The 24986-nt window shown below is 35.2% G+C and overlaps 1 protein-coding gene across 2 annotated transcripts in view; it reads right to left on the bottom strand.

Annotated features, from left to right (window-relative positions):
* The window catches only part of LOC131060942 (protein CYCLOPS), a 198685-nt gene that overhangs the window by 72910 nt on the left and 100789 nt on the right, over nt 1–24986 (bottom strand). The window contains exons 7-8 of one of the 2 annotated variants that reach the window (XM_057994404.2): nt 20566–20612; nt 20352–20400 (exon numbers count right to left, since the gene is read on the bottom strand). In XM_057994404.2, coding sequence (XP_057850387.2) covers nt 20352–20400; nt 20566–20612 — 96 coding nt within the window. Of the gene's footprint in view, nt 1–20351; nt 20404–20565; nt 20613–24986 lie in introns of both variants that reach the window. The other variant, XM_057994403.2, reaches the window with a different exon arrangement.

Raw genomic sequence — 24986 nt, 5'->3', positions numbered from 1 at the left:
TAAGGTGTATTCAATAAAGGGTGCCTGAAACAAGTTTTAAATCTTTAAAAATCTCTAAATTTCTTGAGTTTTTCACTTTCCCGAGTCCAGCCGAGTTTGGAACCGAGTCTGACGCTAAGTCCCGAGTCCCGAGTTCGAGTCCGAGTCAGCCTTGCCAAGTCCGAGTCCCGTTTCTTTGGTTGAGAGTGATGTTTCTAGTGCTATCAAAGAATTCTTTGGAGCCATATATTTACTTAAGGAACTTAATGCCACTTTTATTGTCCTCATTCCAAAAAAGCAGGGGGCTAACTCGTTGGATGGTTTTTGGCCTATCAGCCTATGCAATTCCTTTTACAAAATCATCTCCAAGGTCTTGACATCCAAGTTGCTGAGGATCCTGCCCCTTTTGATCTCGCCTCAATAGAATGGTTTCGTTCCGGGGAGACAGATCTTGGACTCCATCATCACTGTTCATGAGATTACTCACTTCTTGACCGTGTCTAAGGCTCAAGGATTCTTGTTTAAGTTGGACATTGCTAAGGCTTATGATAGGGTGGATTGGGCTTACTTGAAGAAAATCCTTGTTGCTTTTGGCTTTTCTGACAGGGTTATTTGTCTCATTTGGCAACTTATCTCCATTGTTTCTATGGCGGTCATTGTCAATGGTTCGCCTTCGCATTTCTTCAAAACCTCTCGGGGCTTAAGGCAGGGAGATCCTATTTCTCCTATTTTGTTCACTATTATGGCAAAGAGCTTGGGCAGGTTTATCCAGAAACAAGTTGTGGAAGGGCTTTTGAGAGGATTGAAACCTTCTTCGGCTAGCTTGATATGCTCATCAACAATTTGTTGATGATGCCATTCTGATGGGGAGTTTGTTTGTTGGGGAAGCCAGATTTTTAAAGTCAACTTTAAACCTTTATGAAAGAGCTTTGGGGCAGATGGTTAATAGAGCTAAAAGTTCCATTTTCTTCTTCAACACTCTTGAGGCGATGCAGAAGAAGATTGTTGACATTCTCGGATGCTTGGTTGGTGTGCTCCCCTCCACGTATCTAAGTCTTCCTCTAGGGTCTAAACCGTCTGATTCTTTTTGGCTTTCTCTAATTGATCGTTTTAACAGGAAGTTGGTTGGGTGGAAGGGTGCACTTTTAAGTCAAGCTGGGAAAGTCCAACTTTTAAAGTCCGCTCTTCAGAATCTACCTGTGTATTCCCTTAGTCTATTCAAGATTCCTTCAAAGTATGCTGAGGTGATTGAGAAAATTCAAAGATTTATGTGGTCGGGAGTGGAGGATCAGAATAGAATCCCTCTAGTGGCGTGGGAGAATGTTTGTAGACCAAGGAAACAAGGTGGGTTGGGGCTTAAGAGAATCAAATCTTTTAACTCTGCTCTCCTTGCTAAACAAGTTTGGAGAACTTATGGATGAAGCCGGGAATGGAACACCCTGTGGCACAATAAGTATCTTTCTAATATTTAGAATTTTCAAGACTTCCTTAAATCTCCTCATCTCCCTACGGGTTCTCATCTTTGGAATAATATCATTAAGGTCAGGGATGTTGCTCTCAATGGGACCTATTGGAAGCTGGGGAATGGCTGGAGCATTCTCTTTTGGGATGATTGTTGCATTGGTAAAACTTCGTTGGCCTCTGACCCTGTGATTGGAGCTTTTAGAGATGCTCGTGTTGCTTCCTTTGGGCTGAAGGTGGTTGACTATTGGGTTGGCGGTAATTGGGTGGATCTTTCTATTATTCGCCCTACCCTAGGGTTGTTGCAATCTACTTTGAATTCTTTTACTTTGGAGAATGTTAACTCTGAAGGTGAGCTGATATGGCGGTCTTCTTCAAATGGTAAATTTTTAGTTGCTTCGGTTGCATATCATTTGGATCCTCCTATTTCCTAGTGGTCCAAAGTCTAGATTAAATATTTGATTCCTAAAATCAATATGTTCTTTTGGCTCCTTTTCCTGAACAAAATCCTGACCACAGATAATCTCTATAAAAGGGGTTTTTCTATACCTAACAGATGTTATCTCTGCTTGAAGGAAGCTAAGTCCGTTGATCATCTCTTTTTGCATTGCTCCTTTGCGGTTGACATATGGAGTCAAGTGCTCCAACGATGGGATCTATGCTAGGTTTTTCCTAGTTTGGTTAAAGAGTTCATTTTTCATTGGAAGGCACCTACTAGGAACCACACATTACAGACTTTATGGTCCTTTGTGTTTCCCCATGTGGCATGAAGTATATGGAAGGAGCGAAACAATCGTATTTTCAGGGAAGCATATCTCCAGCGGGATATTGTCTTCAGAAAAATTAACCAGGCCATCAATGATAATCTTTCTATTCTATATCCGAGACCGAGTTCCCATAGCAGTGTGGTTTGCAATGACTATGAGTCTAGGGTTGTAAGGGCTTGAGAAATTCATGTTGATGTTTCCTTGACTTTAAAGCCCAATTCTAAAACAAAACTAGCTAGGGTTGGAGAAGACCACCTCAAGGTTGGGCAAAAACTAATTTTGATGGGGCGGCCAAGGGTAACGTAGGGCCGGCAGGATGTGGGGGAGTGTTGCGAGATCATAATGGCAATCTTGTTTCAGCGGTGGCACTCCCCCTGGGAATACAGACGAACCACCTTGCTGAAGCCATAGGAGCATACCAAGGACTCAATTTAGCTAGAAAACATAACTACAAGCTTGTGTGGGTGGAAGGTGATTCCAAAAATATTATTAACTATCTTAAAGGTATATCGAAGCCCTCTTGGAATGTCGAAGTCTGGATTAATAAGGCTAGGTCAATCATTAACTCTTTTGATCAATGCTTCATATCCCATGTTTTTAGGGAGTCCAACTATGTGGCCGACTAATTAGCTAATAAGGGTTGCAAGGGCTTGAGAAATTCATGTTGATGTTTCTATTCTATATTCGAGACCGAGTTCCTATAGCAGTGTGGTTTGCAATGACTATGAGTCTAGGGTTACAAGGGCTTGAGAAATTCATGTTGATGTTTCCTTGACTTTAAAGCCCAATTCTAAAAACAAAACTAGCTAGGGTTGGAGAAGACCGCCTTAGGGTTGGGCCAAAACTAATTTTGATGGGGCGGCCAAGGGTAACCTAGGGCCGGCAGGATGTGGGTGAGTGTTGCGAGATCATAATGGCAATCTTGTTTTAGCGGTAGCGCTTCCCCTGGGAATATAGACTAACCACTTTGCTGAAGCCATAGGAGCATACCAAGGACTCAATTTAGCTAGAAAACATAACTACAAGCTTGTGTGGGTGGGAGGTGATTCCAAAAATATTATTAACTATCTTAAAGGTATATTGAAACCCTCTTGGAATATTGAAGTCTAGATTAATAAGGCTAGGTCAATTGTCATAACCCTCTTTTCCAACTTGACAAGACTTGATTATTATTATCACTATTTTGATTATTAAATTTAAGAGTAATGTTAGTTAGAAATTATAAATTTAAAAAGGTTGAAATATTTTAAAGGAAAAAAAAAATTAATAAGTGGTGATACACATGAGGTCATAAACTTAATTGGAAAAAAAAAAATCCATTAAAATATCAATTGAGCACATGTCGTAGGAAAAAAAGAAGTTTCTAGAAGAGGCTTTTCAAATTCCATTTCTCGCATGTAACCCCCACTTTGTCAATAATTAATTATGCATGGAGTTTATTTTGGAAAAAGGAATCCCTAATCAATTAATTCATTTAGTAGTGGGAAAATGACTCCCTTTCTATATAATGGATTTCAGTTTTCGAAATAAGAGAGGACAGTTTTGATGAAAGCATTCTTGAATTTTATTTTTTTCATGTTAGAAGTGGTAGGATTTTGTGAGTACTTTGTATGGTAGAAGATAGGATTTTCCAAACGCTTTTGGAGGAGATTTTATCAAGCTACAAGGAGGAGATAAAGAAGACTAGATGAGAGATTTGGAGGCAAATCATTCAACAAGTTCTTCATTCAATCCAGGTTTGATCCTTGTTCACTTGTTATTTTTCTTTCAAATGAAAAAAGGAAGGGGATTTTATTATACGCATGATGTTTTTTTTTTGTAGGAATTTGTGGGTAGGAGACCAAATCTTCTTCTATTTTGCATGCATGCAGTTTCTGTAGTAGATTTTAAGTAGTTTTAGGGAAAATAATTTCAACCACATATTTATTCTATCAAAAATTAAGTAGTTCTTGCAAATCTATTAATTTTTTTTTCCTTCATCGAACAAGACTCATAATAGGAAATACTATGGATTTAAGAAATGAGATTGTGTGTTATCTTTCACTTTAAATTCTTAGAGGAATCCTAAATTTCAAAATCTTAGAAAAAAAATTAATAGAATGCATATTAGGATAAAATGAAATGATAAACTTTGTGGAATTGTAATCAGATCTAGAAAGAATTAAAATATATCCTTTTGAATGCATAATTTTTGAGTTGTTCAACTCTCTGTGAAAAAAAGAAAATATTTATTCCCCCCAGAATTATAAATTGTGAGTAATAAATATCTCTCTTGAAAATCTTTATTTCTCAAAATGTATTTTGTATTCTCAAAATGAACCCTCTGAAATCTATCTCTGTGTTTCTTTATTTTTTTTCAAAATTTAATTTGTGAGAGTCTCTTTCTATTTTATTTCTCAAAGTAAAATTTGTTAGAATCTTTCTCTCTGTGGAAATCTTTCGAAAATAAGTTCCCTGTGAAAATCTTTTGAAATAGTTTTGTTTTTTTTCTCTATGAAAATCTTTTCTTCTTTTTTTTCTTGTGGAAATTCTTTAATCTCGAAATTAAATCCATCTCCCTCGTTTAATTCTCAAGAGAATTTGTGAGAACCTCTCTCTGTAAAAAAAAAAAAAAAACCCTTTACCTCTCAAAAACATAATCTACAAAATTCTGGATTATTCATATCTGGTGATTCGTTCCTATATTTAGAATATTTGGGAAGACAAAATCCGGAAATTTTGTCTCTGTATATAATCAGATATTGTGAGAATCTCTCTCTGTAAGGCGATAAAAAAAATCCTTTACCTCTCAAAAACATAATCTACAAAATTCTGGATTATTCATATCTGGTGATTCGTTCCTGTGTTTAGAATTTTTGGGAAATTTTGTCTCTATATATAATCAAAAATTGTGAGAATCTCTCTCTGTAAAAAAAAAAAAACCCCTTTACCTCTCAAAAACATAATCTACAAAATTCTGGATTATTCATATCTGGTGATTCATTCCTGTGTTTAGAATTTCTAGGAAGACAAGATCAGGAAATTTTGGCTCTGTATATAATCAGAAAAGAAATAAAATACAAAACCATGCATATAAATAATAATAAATAGACACATATAATCTTTGCATTTTCATTGGTTGAATTTAATATGATTTATCCTTGCATAATTAATAAGGAAACAAAATGTTTGAACTTTATATATATATATATATAGGCATATTAGCATGTATTTCTATTTAGCATGTTGATTTAAAAAAACAAAAAAAAAACAGCAATGAATGCTTTTAGGGGGCTGTTTTATAGGGAAGTCTTTTTCAAAAAAAGAAGTAAACCATAGGTAGGAAGTGGCGGGCCACTTTCCCCACTCCCTTCCCTAGCTTCCTTCACTATTGTATTAAATTTTATTAAATATTTTTGAGTTGGATATAATAAATTGATTTAGTTTATAAATAAAGATTTGTTAATACAATAATATGTATGTGATTTTTTTTATAAATAAAGATTGTTAATATAAAATTGATTTATCAGTTTATAAATATAGATTATTAATACTTGAAAAAAAAATTTGTTGAACATTAATTTTGTTCTTAAATAAATTATATTTGGGTGTTAATTATAATTTTATTTAAAATATATTTGTTAGAATTAAGAATTTAGGATTTATATCATTAGACTTAATTTATATTTAATAGTTGTAAGAGCTTCATCCTATTTAAAATTAATTTGTATATTTGGCAATTAAAATTTATTTGGGAATTAAATTGTAAATTTTGGACCTTTCCTTCAATAAATTTCTTAGAATTTATTATCTCCCTAATGCGGGATAAGACAACCTTTTGGATATCAAAAGAGTAATTTTGCAAGAGGCAAATGACTAACTAATACTTGTGGGAGTTAGATGGATAAACAACATTAAGAGGCTCACTTTACCTTAATATAGTGGTTAAACCTTCTTATTGAATAAATTAGTTTGAATTAGGAAAACAAAGTATTTATGATGCACCTTGGTAAGCTTTGCATAGTTAATGGAATTATTAAAAAAAAAATATTGTTTTCTCTTCATTAAGAATCACTAGCTAACCTCGGATAAATTTTTAGTAGATAGATCAATACATTCAAATTAAGTCTCTTACTTATGAGTCATCAAAATGGCTTGTAATATTTCCGATTGGTGCAAGAATTAGAGGTTAAAGATTTTACCTATCCAATGAATGTGTTAGACTCATAGTTATCCTCTTTTGTACTTCAAGAAATATGGAATAATGTTTAGTTAAAAGTTTTCCCTCAATTCGAGAAGATTGTTTCTTAAATTTCAAAATATAGTATACAAGGCTAAAACATTTACCTTCTAGTTACAAAAGAACCTTAAGACTAGAAAAAGGGAGGAGTCACATTTAAATTACAGGTAACTAAAGATAAATTTAATTAGCGTTTAGAAATTAGATGTGAATTTCATAGTTGAATATTCATACAACCTAAAAGGGTATAATTTATTTTGGATGAACTTTTGTATTAATTAAGATGTAAGTAAATTATTGAAAAGCAAATAGTTTTAGCAATGGAAATAGAATAAAAATTGTTATCTTTTCACAAGATGTTGTTAAACTCGACCTCATCTTGCGTAATCTTAATTCTAGTACTCATCTTTTGTGAATGTTTAAGGAAACTTAGCTTGAATGATGAAATAAGTTATAAGTGGATTATCACCTTAATATGAGTTTGAGTAATCTGCCCTTTTGACCACTTAGGGAGTTAAATTGGAGTAAATTATAGAGAAATCATTAGCTCACTTCTAAGAAATTGATGTTGATAGGATTAAGTTAATATAACATTGAGTGGATGCTATAGTTAGTTACTTCCTTATAATATTGTAAAGGAATTGACATTAGTTCAAAAAATAACTAGAAGTAGTTATTTCAATTATTTACACTTTGCAATGTCTAATTATGCACGTTCATTTCATAATTGTTTCAAGCATGATTCTAATTAAAAGTTTTCATAGCCTTTTAGTTAGAAAACTAAACAAAGGGAGTTGGAAAACAAAAACCTAGCAGCGTTCGATATTTACGGTGCCTCTGGGTCACGCTTACGCGTAATGTCGTCGTGTTGAACTACTGCACTTAACGCCTAATAAAATTGCATCAACGACGTTTGTGGCATCGTCCCTATAAATCGTCGGGGAGTAATAAGAGACACTTGGAAGTTAAAATCCAAGGGGAGGGTAATCCCCCTTGGATCGATAATCTAATAAGGTAATCCTTAAATGATTTTACATCCGCTGAGTTAAACCATAGTAAACCCCTTTAGGGTTGATTGAGTGAAATACTTTTATAAATTTGATTTAATCTCGAAGAGTTGTTGACAATTGACAATTGGGTCAAGGGTGACGCTTATGATAGGTATTAGGATCTAGTTGTTTTAGGCCACAAGCAATAGGCCATCTTGAGCCTTTGCTTAAGTGCTACCATCGTGGGTAGCAACCACAGAGAAACTGTCTGGGACATTGACCCTAGAAAGGGTTGTGTACCCACCAAACGGTTTACATTAAACCATAGATTAGAAAATAGAACTACATACTTTACGCCTTGATCCCGTGCCGAAATGGGTATGTAGGCAGTCTAGGGACGAAGTTGTCCCTAGTACTCAAGCGTTCATGGGTGGGGTCTAGGTTTTGGTAAGAAGAAGGATTGCGAAGAATCCTAATTTGAAAGATAAGTGTAAAAGTAATTCAATGCATACTCGGAAGGAACCCCGTATGGATTCCCTTGACTTCTCGAGGCTTTAAGCCAAATTCCGAGGCGGAATTCAAGCTTGCATTATGTTATTTTGATTTCTCCTAAGGACGGCAACCTCGGTGCGCTCCTATTAGAGGAGTGTAGTACTTAGTGAGAGACTCGGGACCCGAATGGTCCCAATGAGTCTAAGTCTCTGGCCAGAGCACCTCCGATCCCAATTGGATAGATGCCTACCCCGTATGGGTAGATGCCTATCCTATATTGGATAGATGAAACCTTCTGTTCCATATGGACAGATGCCTAACCCGCATGATTAGATGCTCATCCCGGATGGATGAATGCCTAATCCAAATGGATGGATGCCCAGAGTATGCGATTGAATCAAACACAAATGATTAAATTAAGAATTTAAAAAAAAAAAAAAAAAGAGGTCAAAATTTTGTTGGGTTAAGTATAGTGGCTCATTACATCAATCATTAACTCTTTTGATCAATGCTTCATATCCCATGTTTTTAGGGAGTCCAACTATGTGGCTGACTAATTAGCTAATAAGGGAGTGAGAAGTACTAGTCAAATGAGTTGGACCAATGAGGATAAATTGGATAGTGAACTCTATATGCTTTCTCTTCATGATAGAAGTCGAGGCAGCTAAATTTATGAGTACTTATGCCATCATATCTAGATACGTATCTAGAAAGATCGGCCCCTTCCCGCATATGGCATGTGTTTATAGTGGTCAGTGTCATTATTGCAGAATTAATTTGCATGCTTTGTGGGTTGATATTGGCCTCATTTGAGATTTCTTTCTCAATCTGAAAGCCGTGAGTTTCTTCACTTACAAAGTGAAGAGAAGAATGGGTGGGGCTAGGAAGAGAATTGAACCTCCTAGCTGTGTGCAGCTCAAGAAGGACAAGAAAATATGGAGGCTCCTGGAGAAAGGGGGTGTGACCCCCTATATTGAGAGGTTAAAGGGGAGAAATAAGGATGTGACAGCCTATTTCGAGAAGCATTGGAAAGATGGCACCATCAATCTGCATGGGCGCAAGGTGCTAATTGATGAGAGTTTGATTGCATAGGTCACTGGCCTCTCGGCTGATGGGATATAATATTACAAGGATGAAAACTACACGGAGATGGCGGTGCAAAACTTCCCTAAAAATGAAGAGGAGCGGACCAAGATGGTGAAGAAAACAGCGAGCTACTACGACATCTCTGTCATCAAGGAATTTTGGGTGAAACTCTTCAAGGTAATCATGAAATATTTCACTCTTGATGGTCGTTTCACTAAGGTTTATGGACATCACTTTGTGCTTCTAAATCACTTCCGTTATGGTGTCAAGGTGTCCCTTCCTTTCTATTTGATGTCTGCCTTGAGGCCTAATTTTAGGGACCATAAAAAGAGCCATGTTAAGTTCCCTATCCTCCATGAAGGGCTTCTGGTGTTTATTGACTCCCATTTTCATGCCCTCCCTGCCCCGTCTGATTATATCCCTACCTCTTTTGAGGATGACACTAGTTCTGGGGAGTCGGGAGGTGAGGAGTCCAGCTCAGACTCTGAGGCGGATTCTCCTCCCCCTCATAAAAAAGCCAAATCTGAGATTTCCCCGAAGGCTAAACCTTCTTTGGGTAAGGGTAAGAATGTGCAGAAGCATTTAGTTGTTTCTTCTTCGTCCACCTCGGCTGGCAAGGATTCCCCTGTGTCTAGTGGTAATAGGGCTAATTCTGAGGGCTTCGCGGGTGGTGATAGGGCTTGCATGAAGCCTAACAGCCAGAACCCTGAGAAGCCCCCTTCGCCACCCCCTTCACTGCCTCCGCAGAATACCACCAAGGACCTTCATGCGAAGAGTGCGGAGTTGAGTGATAAGAGGGATGACTATGACAATGTTCTGGGAATGGTCAGGGACCACGCCATTGATACTTTCACCATGTTCAAGTGGCTCTTTCATGAGCTTAAAGAGGTCGAACTCAACCAAAGGGCCTTGGGTAGCAAAATGGAAGCTATTCCTGTGGTCATTGTTCAGGAAAATCAAAAAGGTAACGAGCAATGGACAGAAGATGAAAATAAATTAGTGGTGGATTGCATCAACAGAGCAGTTGAGGGCATTGATCAGATGCAAAAAAGATTTGAGGATAGGCTCACCCATGTGGAAGAGAACTATAAGAAAATTCAAGCCTCTCATGACAATTGTGACCAACAGTCACAAGATTGTCAAACAGACGGCAGATGCCATGAATACCCTGGTGAATAATCTGGACAAAGAGCAAGAGGAGAAAGTTCTGATCAATATTGGTGATGATAATGAGAAGACTCAGACTGATCAAGGCCCTTGTAAGCGGACCCGGGGCAACATGAAGAAAAAAGATGCGACTCAGGGCATGGATTACAAAGAGTTGAGGATGGTTGCTGACAAGATGAGCCCGTTGGAGGGTGAGGTCGCTGAGACCCTTCAGAGCCTCATGTTATTGTGTTGTCTTTTCTGTTTTTTTGTGTTTTGTGTTCTGGTTCTTTGCTGGTTTTTTGTCTACCCGTTTGGGCGTTTGCTGGTTTCTTGGTTGCTCTATGTATTATCCTATCTTCTGCAGCCTGTTTTGTTTTGGATCTTCTAATGCTTTGATTCTAAGCCTTTTAGAATCTTCTATGTAAAGGGTTTCAGGGCCCCTTCAAAACCTGTTTTTGCTTTAATCCAAAACAATTCACATATAGATGTCATGATTTACTGGTCTTGATTTTTATCATTGACAAGGGATTCTTTAACAAGTGTCAATTACTCTCGATGACTACAAGCTGCTGCAGATTCTTCTTCAACAACAACAATTTAAAGGATGAGGGCCACAATGATTCAACAAACTTTTGACTATAACTTTGTTGTTAGCTTGTTTTGCATAAAGATTGTCACTATGGTTCAAATTTTTCCCATAAATTCATGGAAAATCATTGTCATCCTTGCTCATGATCAGCTCAGCCAATTCAGTGTGTTACAGTAGCCACCTCTTTTGATATTCTTCATAAAAATTGATGTACCTTAAAAGCAAGAGATTAATATTCTTCTTTTGATGATTTTGATAAGCCCAAATATTGATCAATTAGCACCAATAGACTCTCTTCTGGAAAAAACAATGCTAGGGCTTCTTCCATGAGGCAAACAAAATGCATAGATGAAGATAGAATAATCCCAAATAATATATATAATATATATATATATATATATATATATATATATAATTTGTAAGCATAATATGAATTTATGGAATCTTAAAGAAAAACAGAAAAAAACTTCCTACTATAAAACATACTCTAATACCACCATTGTACAGAATATCAAAAGTTCTTCGGTTAGCCACTACTGATTCTAACGACAAACTATTTAACTTCCTACTATAAAACATAATCTAATACCACCATTATAAATAACATCAAAAGTTCTTCGGTTAGCTACTACTTATTCTGATTACAAACTATTCTTCAGTGTATTGAAGTTCTAGTTCTACCACATAACATAATTTTCATTAAGAATCCATTGAATATTATAAAAATTCCTGCCATACTTACAAACAAGGAAAATCTCTCCAAAAAACAACTCTATCCTTGCTTATCTTCTTGAAGTAATCAGTTTGCTTTACGCATCTAAAATAATTGATAATCTTCTCATGGATATATTTTCCTTATTATATTTTTCAAGAATATATGCTTTAGCTCTTTTTATATTTCCTAAAATAGAGTATCCTTCTTATTTCCTTATTCAAACTTGGGCTCATTGTATTCTTATTATTTTTAAAAGATACTAAGTTAGATTTGATCAATATGTGAAAAAGTTAAGGCAACTTTAGGACCATACAATTTCAAGATATGAGGTGTTTCATATTGTAGCAAATTATTGATGATTTATCAAGATTCAATTATGTAGATTCAAGTCAATCTTCATCAATCCATATTTTATAAGTAGTGGTTCACAAAAACCTATATTTTATGACCTTGAATGGTCCACTTAGTATTTATTGAGTCTAGGCTAAATTACCAAATCACCTAGCCAACTCCGGGTACGATACAACCTGGAATCAAGAACTGCTAGGAATCCCTAAGGAATCGAGCAAGGCTTGTATTTTTTTGGTAGAAATGCTTCATTGTCAACATAGCATTTCCAAGTAGATTCCAACGCGATTCAAAAGTGATTTTCCTTTGTTTTCACTCATTTTTTGAATGACTAAAAACCCTAGTCTATAAGAGGCCTAACCATTCATCAAGCACAAAATAACTTCCGTTCAAATATGGAGACCATATATATTCACGTGAGACCATACATTTTCAAATTTATAAACACTCGGGTTTGATGGATGTGAGGGCTTTAATAAATTGAATTAAAGAGAGTGAACATAATAGATTTTTGAATGCCACGTAATTTATTTTTAATTACAAAATAATTGTTAAAAATTAAATACTTTAAAGTGTAATTTTAGCATTTATTTTTTAATAGTTTTAGGTTTTAATATTATTATTTATTAATTAATAATTATAATATATTATTTTAATTTAGTAATATAATTATAATAATATCCAAAATTCCGTTTATAATGTTTAAAAAATAATACAAATAGTAAATATAAATTGCAATAGATCAATAGACCAATAGTTTAATATTTATTATTTTTTAGTTTAATATATAATTAATAAATAAAAATATTTAATAATATATAATTACTATATATGTTGTCAATAGATTATATTTAGATTAATATCTAATTATTATTATTATATTGTTAATTCAAATTATTATATATTAATACAGAATATATAATCATTTAAATTATATTTATTATTTCTTATTATAATATTGATTTATTAAATTGTGTATGAAATAATTAATATTATAATTACATTTTTTTAATTCTTGTTTTTAGACTGCAAATAGTATGTATTTATGATTTTTATATGTTTTTTATATGAATGTACCCAACTGATGCAGAGACTCGGGTTCAACTCTCAACAACATGAAAACATTTTAATGCCAATCAGACATATTTCACAACAATGGGCTTAATTCCCTTCGCCAAACTCAACACAAGGCTTCTAACATAGACCTCTTGATATTCCAATTTCTCTAAAGCATAAAGACTCATCAAAGATCAATGCTCAACAACAACTCTCACCATACCTTCACAAACTCCAAACTCTTCAAGTCAACACCTTGAGACACTATTGGAATGATAAATGTGACATGACAAGACCACACATGGTGACTAAGAACATAAACAAATCATATAATAGTTTTCTGCAACCTTCCTGAAGCAGCAATGATAGGAACTCACATAGGGAATGACGTGACAGTTTTTAGAAATTGGCTCATTTGACCCCTCGTATGATGAATTTTTCTGATTAGAAGGAAGTTTTTTCACAACATCAATATCTATCCACACACCAAGTGTCAGGTCCTTACTCGACCATACATAGCTGTACCAACACATTTTCTAATTGTAGATTTGGAAAACCATTTTCTGAACAGGCTATCCTTACAACAATGGTCATAGCTTACTCATTTTTCCATGAAATTCAATCAAACTTGAAGCCAGCCATATGACATTTGCACCATAATCCTTTCGTACAAAAGAGTACAAAGCTCTGCAACACACGGGAATCAGAGTTTTACCAGACTGTGGCACTGTCAAATCAGCATTTTGACATCATATTGCACGTGCAAAAGCAAGCATGGGACCCTGCAAACAAAGTGAAAATAAAATACATGATATTTCCCTCCATTCCACCAAGTTTGGCTCTTGTTCATCGTGGAATGGAGGTTTTATACATTTTCCAAGTTCACTGTTTACCCTAGGAAGGATTTGGACAGATTTTACAAAAACTAGGATATCTTTTACAAAACCTTATGAAATCGAGTGCTACTGAAAGGAAAATAACGCAAATCCACTGTTCTACTGCATCAAATAAGTTTCCAAACCAAACACAATCGAATTCACTATGAAAAGCTGAAGGAACTCAGGCTGCACATTCAGAAAAACAGTTAAAATGCAGGGAACTCTTGATTTTTATTGACCTTTTCCCTTCAATACATCTACTAACTCCCCTGATTCGACCCTTCACACACACAAATGAATCAAACAAGGGATTTTAACCCTTTCCATGCCTTCCAACTGGCTATAACTATTTTGCCTCCATCCTAACTGCCCATTCTTTTTAATCTTGCAATTTGACAACATTTTGTCAAAAGTGACAACTTTTGTCATAAAGTCCCCAAAGGACTCTAACTTCATTGTTTTAACCCTACACATGTTAAAATGGGCTAAATAAGCCTTTTACATCATTTTCAACCTTATTTGAGCACTTTTGTATACTTTGACCACCTTTGACCCTCTTAGGACCTTATAGGTCTACATTGCACAAAAATGGTTTAATGCCTTACAATATGATTTATAATGACTTCAAATGGTCCCTTGGACCTTATACAATCTTAACACAATATTGAAAACAAAACAAAACATCAAAAGCCCTCATGAGGCATTTAGTGCCTATGTGCTCCTGCACCACCAACCCCTCCCCACCCACCACCGGCCCCCCACAGAAAAAAAATGTCATACCAGCATATTGTACCCACGTACCCATATATGTACCTATACCCAATTCAGCAACATAGAGTCTAGGTGATGCTCACAAGGGTGAAACTCAAGAACATCTTAGGAAGTCACCCAGCCCAACACTACTCAAACTCAAACACACTAAACCATGGAGTTTTCCACAATTTTAAACCCACATAGATCCCTTGTAGAAGGTTTTTAAAATGGGGTAACAAGTTAAGTGGGCTTAATTGTGGGGTAAACTCTATAGTTAAGGGCACTTGATCCAATGTAGTATTGGGATGGGTAACCTTCCAAAAAGTTCGGGTGCTTCAACCCTATGAGCATCACCTAGATGCACTAAGTGCTAAGTAGCCATACATGATCATGAGAGATGGGTTCTTGTAAATCACTACTCATGAGATATAGGTTGATGAGTTGACTCAAGCTATGCAATTGAATCTTGATAAATCATCACATAATACAGTTTATTCTACATTACTTTGTCAACACTATCAATCTTCAACATTTGCTAATTTATATCCAAAATTTTGAGATCAGTAAATTCGTAGCACAGTTGAAATCTGCTATGATATACCTGCAGGCATCGTAATTTGTTGTAGAACAAATATCTACTATGATATATCTGCAAGCATCGTAATTTGTTACAGAACAAATATGTCACATATCAAATCGAGCATTTAATGGATTATAAATGATAGAAAGACACATCTTTTAACAATAAATTTCCACTTGTACTACAACATACAATAATTAAAAGTCATAACCTTGTTTTGTGTAACTTGCATGTGATGACATTAGTGTATAGTTTACAGTATGAACCAGAGAAACGGGACTCGCCCGGACTCGCCTAAACTCGGCGAGTCCGAGTCCGAGTCATGCTCGCCGAGTCTCTGGGGCTCGGACTCGGACTCGTCCGAGTCTGGCGAGCAAACTCGCCAGATTCGCCGAGTTGGCGAGTTTGGCTCAAACTCGCCAAACTCGGCGAGTCCCAAGCCTCAAACTTGGCTACTGGCTGGGTTACTAAAATGACAAAAAAAATACATTTTAAAAAGTTTTTTTTAAATGAATGGTATCGTCTTTGTTCACTACAACCTTCGCCTGAGAATGAGAAAAATTAGGCTTACAACATGTTAGCCAATAGAAAAATAACACCCGACACCTTTATTAAATAATAAGTTTTTTTGGCCTCGCGGGGTGCTGCCCCTCGACCCCGCCCTGTATCGCGACAGGGAGCGCGCAAGGGGCGCTGCCCCTTGACCCCACCTTGGGGGCGCCGCCCCCAAACCCCCGTCGAAAAATATGGGGGGAAACTGCATCGATAGAAGTAGGGAAAATTTAAGCTCCGAGTCTGACACTGATTGGATCGACTAGGTAGATATAGAGGCTGAGACTGTAGCCATGGCAGAGGAGGAGTGGAGAGCACGAGCACAGACAGGAGATTTAGAGGCAGATAGTGACACGGATGTTCCTGATGTTGGTGAGCATGGCATGGTGTCACGGGGAGCGGCTATGGCTGTCGAATCATCCAAGACCTACCTTAGACGCCTTCGCAGGGGGCCGGGGCGGGAGGGTGCAGGCTCCTCTGAGCCATAGGCTTGTAGTTGTATTTACCTTTGGTATTTGTATGAAACATTTGATGATGATCATATGATGACATGGATTTTTTATTCCATGAGTTTTGTAATATTGTATACATTTGACAATATTTATATATCTATGTTTGTCATTTCCTTCAACTACAATTTGTGTTTATGCTTATGTGATTGATGTATACTTGTGTATGTAATCAAATGAGCCGAGTTTGATGATGTTATTGCGTCTTTAAGGTGTATTCAATAAAGGGTGCCTGAAACAAGTTATAAATCTTTAAAAATCTCTAAATTTCTTGAGATTTTCACTTTCCCGAGTCCAGCCGAGTTTGGAGCCGAGTCTGACGCTGAGTCCCGAGTCCGAGTCCGAGTCGGCCTTGCCGAGTCCGAGTCCCGTTTCTTTGGTATGAACCAATGCTTGTTTTGTTATATATGTCTGACTTGATTTGTTTTAGACCATGAAACAATCTATCCAATTGGTTTACGTTCTCTCTAAATAGATTCTTAGAGAGGATAAGACCTTATGATGAAAAAAAAAATATTGGGTATTCCTTATTTGTTTCATGGGGTTGAAAGCTCCTGTTAAATGTGGGGTATGAGCTTTTATGTTGCAAACAGTATACAAGGTTTCTTGAGTAAACCCACACAATACCTTGGTTGTGAATCTTGTGATGAACTCCAAAAGAATTTGGCGTAAGTATAGTGACACTATGTGGGTTTCATTTTCAACTATAGTGAGCCATGGTCTGTCTCTCAGCAAATCATAAGGCCCAAATTATATTGGCATGAACATTCCTAGGAAGGGGTTCATGGGTGGAAAGGAATTCTTGGTTGAGGTCAAGTTGCACCCTTACAATATTGACATGGTATGAAAGCTTCAAGTAGACACATATGAAGGTGCATCGTGAACAAAACTAGGAAATGGTTAATGGGAAGAAAAGATTGTTCTGAAGGTTTAACTTTGTAAGTGACTATATCTTGTTAAATTTGTTATGAAATGTATTGTTATTATTGAGTCCCATATCTATGGAAACAATATAGACACTAGATAACTTTGTAACTTATCACCTGTAGCATTTTAATACCCATCTTTTTAATTCAATTTAACAAAGTTGTTACGAAATGTATTGTTATTATTGAGTCCCATATCTATGGAAACAGTTCAGATACTTGTTAACTTTGTAACTTATCACCTATAAATTTTATTCTATAGTGTTTGTGAGCTCACTATGTTGGTATATGAATTCATGGTAATGTGTAAACTCTTGTCAATGGAGTCACGTGTGACTAGTCACAGAATTGTGATAAACCAATTCCTAGTATAAGAGTCAATGATTATGAAATCTTCACTGTAGATCGAATTGATGAGTCGTTGTTGTTAATGGCATCACTGTGCACAGCGGTTACAATGATTTTACTAACCTTAAATAAGGTTGTATCATGTTCATTGTTATAAGGTCTTATTTCAGAGATGTATGATCTTTTGTGTCTCATATATTAAGAGAACCTAGGATAGAATCAATTGTGAATTACTTTAAGTACTGACACTGTCTAGGTATTGATGTTGAATGAGGTTATTTGATTGAATTGTGTGGATATCAAGTCCAAACCAAAAAAATGTACAATGATATTTGGAATTAAGGTCATTGTTTGACCATGAAAGAAATGTTTCATCTTTAGATATGAAGGGTCTCCCTAATGATGACACATGGATTACGTGTGTAATGCAAAATGGTAAGAGTAAACCCCAGGGCATAAAAATGATCTAATGAGATTAAGAAGACATTAAACCAGTGTAGATTTGATAACTGCAACTTGATACAGTGTTTTAGAAAAGAGAGTAATGTTTTATAAGATTGACTATATATTAAATTAATAAATAATAAATACAAAAGAAGCCTGAACATGTGACAGATTTTGTGAACAGATATGTTCTGTACGTTATCAGGGATTAATACCTTGTCAAGTTTGATCATGACCTAGTTATGGATGTTTCACAATTTGTGGTGGTGGCAAACAATTCAACATAGCCTGGTGACATAATTGTACCTTTGTTAAAGTGAAAATATAAGTGGTTTTAGAGCTTTAGAATACAGTAGAACTTTAAATACACAGAGTATCAACTAGCAAGTGCTAAATATTACAGCGAGCAGTTGGATATTGTTTGTGAAGAATATATATAACAGTTGCAATTCATTAAATAAATACTAAAACATGAATTGATGTCTACTCCATCACTAGGCACTGTTCATGCTCGGTGCACAGAAATGGCAAGGTTTGTTGATCTATGAGCTGTGTAATGATCATGTCCAAGACAGTAATTAAGAAACTATATAACAATACAAAATAACTGTGGACAGAAATAAATTTCTGAATAATGTACAGTGACTGTACTAGATAGAGAACATGAAAGATGTTTGATCCTGATTCCAAAGGTGTAATAGATGATGGGAAAAGTTATTTATTGATAATAACCTCTTTTGACCTAGTATGGATGCTATCTTTACAAAGACTGTTTAAGATAGAGTACTTAGTAAGCTTGGAGTCTTAATAATGAGGTTCATCCAGAATGTGACAAGATCGGTATTATAATGGAATTATATATAGGAACCTTATGCTATTGAAGGAGTGTGAGTATTCCTAAACTGTGAACATCAAGAGAATGTTCAAGACAATGTGTAGGTAGAACAGTTAAGCTATAGATTTCAAAGGATCTTTCGTATGAAACACCTTAAATGTGCCTGTATAGTTCAAAGTCATGGTTGGATTTACTGTGGTACAACAAATTTGTATGATGGATAATGTATCAAAGGTGACAGAATGTAATCACTATAGTTTCAACTCTTGATCAATGTTGTGCTTATAATTTAAAATGATGCATCTTATAATTCAATCTTATTCCAAGCAGTTTACTGGAAAACCTATACTTAGGATGAAGCCCATATGTCTGTTACTGATTACAAGGGTTGAATAGATAACACTGATTGAATTGGCAATTGATTGTTAAGGGTTGCCATCTACCATTGGTATTGTTCAAGTAACACTTGAAAAAATAAAGTAAGAACCTAAGCTGTCATATATCTAGCTAGACTTGATGTAGTAATAGTTCTATATTGAGCAAGTAATTCTTGATGCAATATTGAGAGAATATTTTGTATGGGAGTCATACATTTCTTCATACAAATGGTGTTCAATCTGATCAGGTAACACTTGATGTAGAGAGATAAACATGAGGGTGCAAGAAGATATGATAAGTCTTATTGTAGCCCAAGCTTCATGTTTATCAAGTGACACTTGATTCATGCATGTTTAATGCACACAGTCAAGTGAGATGTGACACAATGCAAAGTGTTACGATTGGCCGAGACACAATACAAGGTGTTACGATTGGCCAAGACACAATGCAAGGTGTTATGATTGGCTAAGTGACACTTGGCTACATATTTAAAAGGGTTAGTCAAGTGACACTTGACACCTACATGAGTTCATTTGATTTTCAGTGTTCACTTGATAAATGGGAAACTCGAATGCAGTAAGTTAGTCAACTAGACCTGTGTTTTAATAAAGTGTTGAACTCCATCTATCAAGGTCAACTTTACATTAATCAAGGATTAGCACAAACCTCCAAGGAAATAATATTCCATTGAATTTAATTTTCTATATATGTGTATGCTTATCCTTGGAGTTCACTAGAGGTGAACTTGATCTAAGTGGCACAACATGTGTTTTCACACAAGTTGTTCACTAAAAGAAGAAAAAAACTGAGATAAATTTTGGGGTTATTGCATTATATTTTCCATTGTTTTCACAACCTAGCAATGGGACTTTATGCATGTTGAATAAGAGAACATGGATACTTTTAAAACTAAGTCAAAAGTGTCAATGTAATATCCTCCTTCATAGTAATAAAGTAGATTAGGAACTGCTTTTTCTTGTAGGCTAGATAGAATTTAATCTGAGAAATTTCAGTTGATATGAACATATGATTGTTTTGAAACTCAACCAGTGAAAATATGATATGGCAATAGATTATTAAATGACCAAATGGAATCTCCCTTTAAAAATCCTTTTGAATGTTGTAGCAAATTCTAAGTTCCTAGAATCTCAAAATCAAATAAATGATTGGACAATACAATTCAATGTGAAGAATGTCTGGAAATTTTTATTCTAAAAGATAGCAATTCTCAACATGCATCATCGAAGCTTGCTCAATGAAGTCTTCCAAAAAGCATTTATTATCAAGTAACAATTTACCTGAACCTCTTGAAGATGTCACAGACCCCATTCGCCTAAGAGGGTTTGCCTTCTACAAAACAAGTTTGATATAGTGTACATTTTAATCCTCAGCACATCTCCAAAGACAAAAAGATGTGTTTGGAATTAATAATCATAAATTGCCATTTTACAAAAAGTTCTATTAAAACTACCGCAAGAAAACATAACTATCTACAAACCCTGTGGATAATACCTTCGAATCTGCTTTAAGAAATGTTTGGAACTGACTTTCGCCAAAGCCTATCAACACAAGATAACAATGAAAATCACAGTGAATAGCATGGTACAAGGTAGTAGAATGTCAATGTAAAAAGATTAAATTTTTCCATAGCCAATGCTCACCTTAAAAAATATTAAATGCCTTCAATTAATGTTAAAACATAGGGAGAATATAAGAGATGGGAAGTAAGATTACCTTTCTAAGGTTCAACAGCAATGTAAAGAGCATTATTTGAGATGAAAATTGCTATACAGTACTCTCATTTTACGTACACATACTTGTAACAATCTAAAGTCTTGTATGTTTCATATGAGGCAAATTCTTTTATTGTCTAAATATTCTGCACTGCCAAACCAAACATATTATCTACCCTCTGTGAACCGAGAGAGAAAAGAACAGCTATTACACACAGATTTCAATCAATGATACAATGCATAAAAATTTCAAAATTTTGAAAACCATACACATTAATTTCCACATATCACTTCAACAATGAGCAACAAAGATCACATGAAAATTATTGAGAGAGAAAAAAAAATTCTAAAAATTAATGACTAATAATATTTCTGTTTGCCCTTTAGCTTGTAATCATCAACACTACCTTAACTCCCTAAAAGATATCAAATTCTTTGATGCAGGTATCCCTGTTCATCCACCATATTCTATGTCCTAAGGGCCATTCCTCTATTTAAGTCACCTAGGATGCCTCCATTTTGACCTAAAGGTTAGAAAGGATGGACAATCTTCCTTCATTTCATCAAAGATGGAAAGTTAAAAGTGAAACTTTGAAGCAGAAGAAAAGGATTACGAAAAGATGATCATTCTCTCTTACATGTTTACGAAACTAAAAAAATTATGGTCATGAAGGTGGTCTAGTGGAAAAAGAAAAAATTAAAAATTTGTAGTGGACAGTAGAGGAAAAAAATGTTGATTGTTCTTTCTCCCTCCATATTGAAAGGTAGCCTAACTCCAAAACTATTCTCTAGGCAAGAAGGCATGACCACATGTTTCTCCAATATATTAAGTTTGAAGTAGAGGGAAGAAGGCACAACCTTTCCTTTTCCCATAAGCTCCCAAATGAAGCAAGGGAAAAGAAGATACAACAATTCCTTCTACCACCATCTTAAGTTCTATCAGGAAAACCCAAAATTCAAAGAAAAGTTTGTAGAGATTAGTGCCAGTGTCAACTCTAGCCAAGTGCCAATTGCAGATCATCGCTTGTGTCAAGACCCACTGGAATACATTCAGATCACATGGAACTCAATTCAAGGATAGACAGGTTTGCAGATAGTTGGATGATTAATCATTGTGTCTTCCCAGGTCACAATTCACTCTTGTATCAGACAAGAGCAAACTATAAATGATCTGTCCAAGTAGAAGTTAGGAGCTTTTAGATTGTTGGCGACAGTTACTGCGATTTGAAAATTCAGAAGATTGAAGTTGGGAAAGTGAGGTAAGTTTGCAAAGAAGTGAGTGAATGCAGTTTGCAAGAAAGACTGCCAAAAAGTCCAGAATTCTAGCTTGGTAATTTAGTGTGAAACTAGAAAGTAGAAGTGTAGTTTGTCAAAATATTCTACCAAACATTGGATGTAATATAATTCTGATCTATAATCAAAATATTAGTCTGTCTTCTATTATCTATTTACATGGGTACATTTCTACAAAATCAACTAGAAGTGTTTCTGAATGTGAATTTCCATTTTCATATTGTGTCCATGTATTCTCAATGAGCCAAGTGAATTTTCGTTAAACTCGGCCACACCATCATGTTGATTTTAGGCAATCAGATGTTAATCTAGTTACTTAAATTATAAACAGACTGAGAATAAGCAGAAATAATAATAAGAGCACACAACACAAGACACAAGTACCCTGGGAAAACCTCCTCTTGGAGGAAAAACCCAGCATCAAAGATTCAGATCAGTTCCTTTATCCATAAGCAAATTACATGAATCAGATTACTTATCTGATTGAGTGTCAATCTAGGGCAGAGTGAATCTAGTATGTGCAGTTGTAGTATGTCTTCAGAGAGAGCAGAATATCGACACCACTTGAAGAAGGAGATCATTGAAGTATAGAGCACCACCTTGCCCAGCAAGTTGTCCAATGGATTCGCTCAAGGATCAGATAGACTTGCAGCAACATGAAGATATGGATCACTCTCTACCTCCAAGTTCGCTGACTGAATTTGCATAAGACTAACGGCACTTGATAAAGATGTTTGTTGTGTAGAATGAATCTTGTTTATATACAAGATTCATGTTCAAGTTTTCCCAAGTTGGCTTTAACCAGATTTCCTTTATTTTACATATTTTAATTTGCACTTTTTGGCACCCAATTTGGGGCCTACATAGCTTGCAAGTTGTGACACGTTTCCTTTTGGGCCCAGCCCTATTAGACATGAATTGCTTAACCACACGTTACATTTGGGCCCAGCCCTATTAAACATAAATCGCTTAACCTTATTACAATAAGATAATATTTTAATTGCCACAAGGCAACATTAAAATATGATCCGAACTAGCTAACCATTTCAACAAATCATCCTTACATTATATTAAAGGCCTCAACCAACATATCAGAGAGACAATAAATCCAAAAGAATTACTGGCCCTTAAATGTTGAGCACAACAAGATGATAAACAACTTTTCTGTGAAAACAACCCTTGTCTGAAAGAAGAAACGGAAAACCTTCCTACAAATGGCCAATGCAAGAAAGACAAACTAGCGAACTGAAAACTGAAATACAGGTGTTGGCAAGTGTTGGAAGAAGACATGTAATAAGAAATAACAAAGTGGCCATAAATAAGAATCCAAAATAACATGGTATGAAAAACCAAGAAGATTCAAACAAAAAAACCATGAATGAATTAGAAGAAAACTTTTGAGAAGAGCCAATCCCATGAAACTTTTCCAATTTTGGGAAAAACTTGGCAAAAAAGTGGCTCACATACTTGACTTCATATCCAATGAATTTGCTCAAAAAAAAAAACACCCACAAAGTGGATTAAACGTGAGACGGAATTTACAAATTTAACCACAACTCAAAAAATGGGATACCTACACATCCAAAATCATAGTGTTCATGTTGAGGGCTCGCTTAAAGTCGCAAGTCCAAGTTCAAGGTGCCTTTGTTCAGTCTATGGATTAGACTTGTAGGCCTTATGAGGCCAAGCTTGAGAGTCATGAGGCTACACAAACTTGCAACTCTAAAATGTAGACTCAGTGAGAGAGCAGAGTGGCCTATCAATTTAAAAAACTTTTGAAAAAAATACATCATTCTCAACCCTAAAAAGAAGATAACTCTTTAAATACTCACCCATTTTGAGCTTATTTTCATTTGCTCATTTTGTTTCAAACTATTTTCACCAGAGTTGCGTGGGAATGAATACAATATGGATATTTTTCAAAATCCCCTAACACGGGAATGGATAGATTTGGAATTATAAAAATATACATGTATTCAATTATTTATACATCTAAGGTTACAGGACATAGCTTCAAAAATATTATTATATTTATAATATATATGTATGATTTTGGTTTTTATTATTTCATTTAGGTTCCTTGTTGCCTCAACCTCTAGTCTAGTTTTAAAAAACAAAAGTAAATAAGAACTCTGTTGCATTGATGGAAAGACACCATTTTTTTCCTTACTAATTGAATTCCAACTATACTTTTGGTTTGCTGAGTCAATTGAATTCCAAGTAATGCTACTATGATATTTTCCTTTAAATTTGCTACTTTTCAATGATGATTTAAATTTCCTGAACTTTCGCACCTACTCCAAGTTCGATTTAAAAGTCAGTTTGCTGATTTTTTGTCAAGCCCTAGTCTCAGCACTGTCCAAAACCAAAACCAAAACTGAACAGTATGGCAACCAACTAGACTTGAATGTAATGCAAGTAGATTTGGTGCAATTTAAAAATACAAATGGGTCTAGAAAAACATCATTATCCATGGTAGAGACAATAATAATGTTCTCACAATAGAAAATGATAATAAGATTAATCTCACAAAGAAAGGATGGCGTCGCAGCATATAGCATCACATTTTAAAATACAAAGATTTACTAGGAAATGCAATCATTGTCAAAATATTTACAAATAAAAGTACAACAAACAAGAATCTTGAGATGTTATTAAAACCTAGAAAAAGAAACTTTAGAGTTGGATATAAATCAGATGATAACACCCTTTGCAATAATAACACAATTGGGGAACCAATACTCAACATTGAAATATTTGACAAATTAGGCATTATCAAAGATATCATTAAGTCAAAAAGATCCCAAATTTACAAGAAACTTGAGAAGATTTATTTTCAAGTTTCAACTAATATGAAGAATTAGGTATAGGCATCTAAGGCGGAGGTATAACCCTACCATACCATGG

This window comes from Cryptomeria japonica, chromosome 5 (genome assembly GCF_030272615.1).
Source record: "Cryptomeria japonica chromosome 5, Sugi_1.0, whole genome shotgun sequence".
In the NCBI taxonomy this organism is placed as follows: Eukaryota; Viridiplantae; Streptophyta; class Pinopsida; order Cupressales; family Cupressaceae; genus Cryptomeria; species Cryptomeria japonica.
This window is presented reverse-complemented; position numbering and strand designations above follow the sequence as displayed.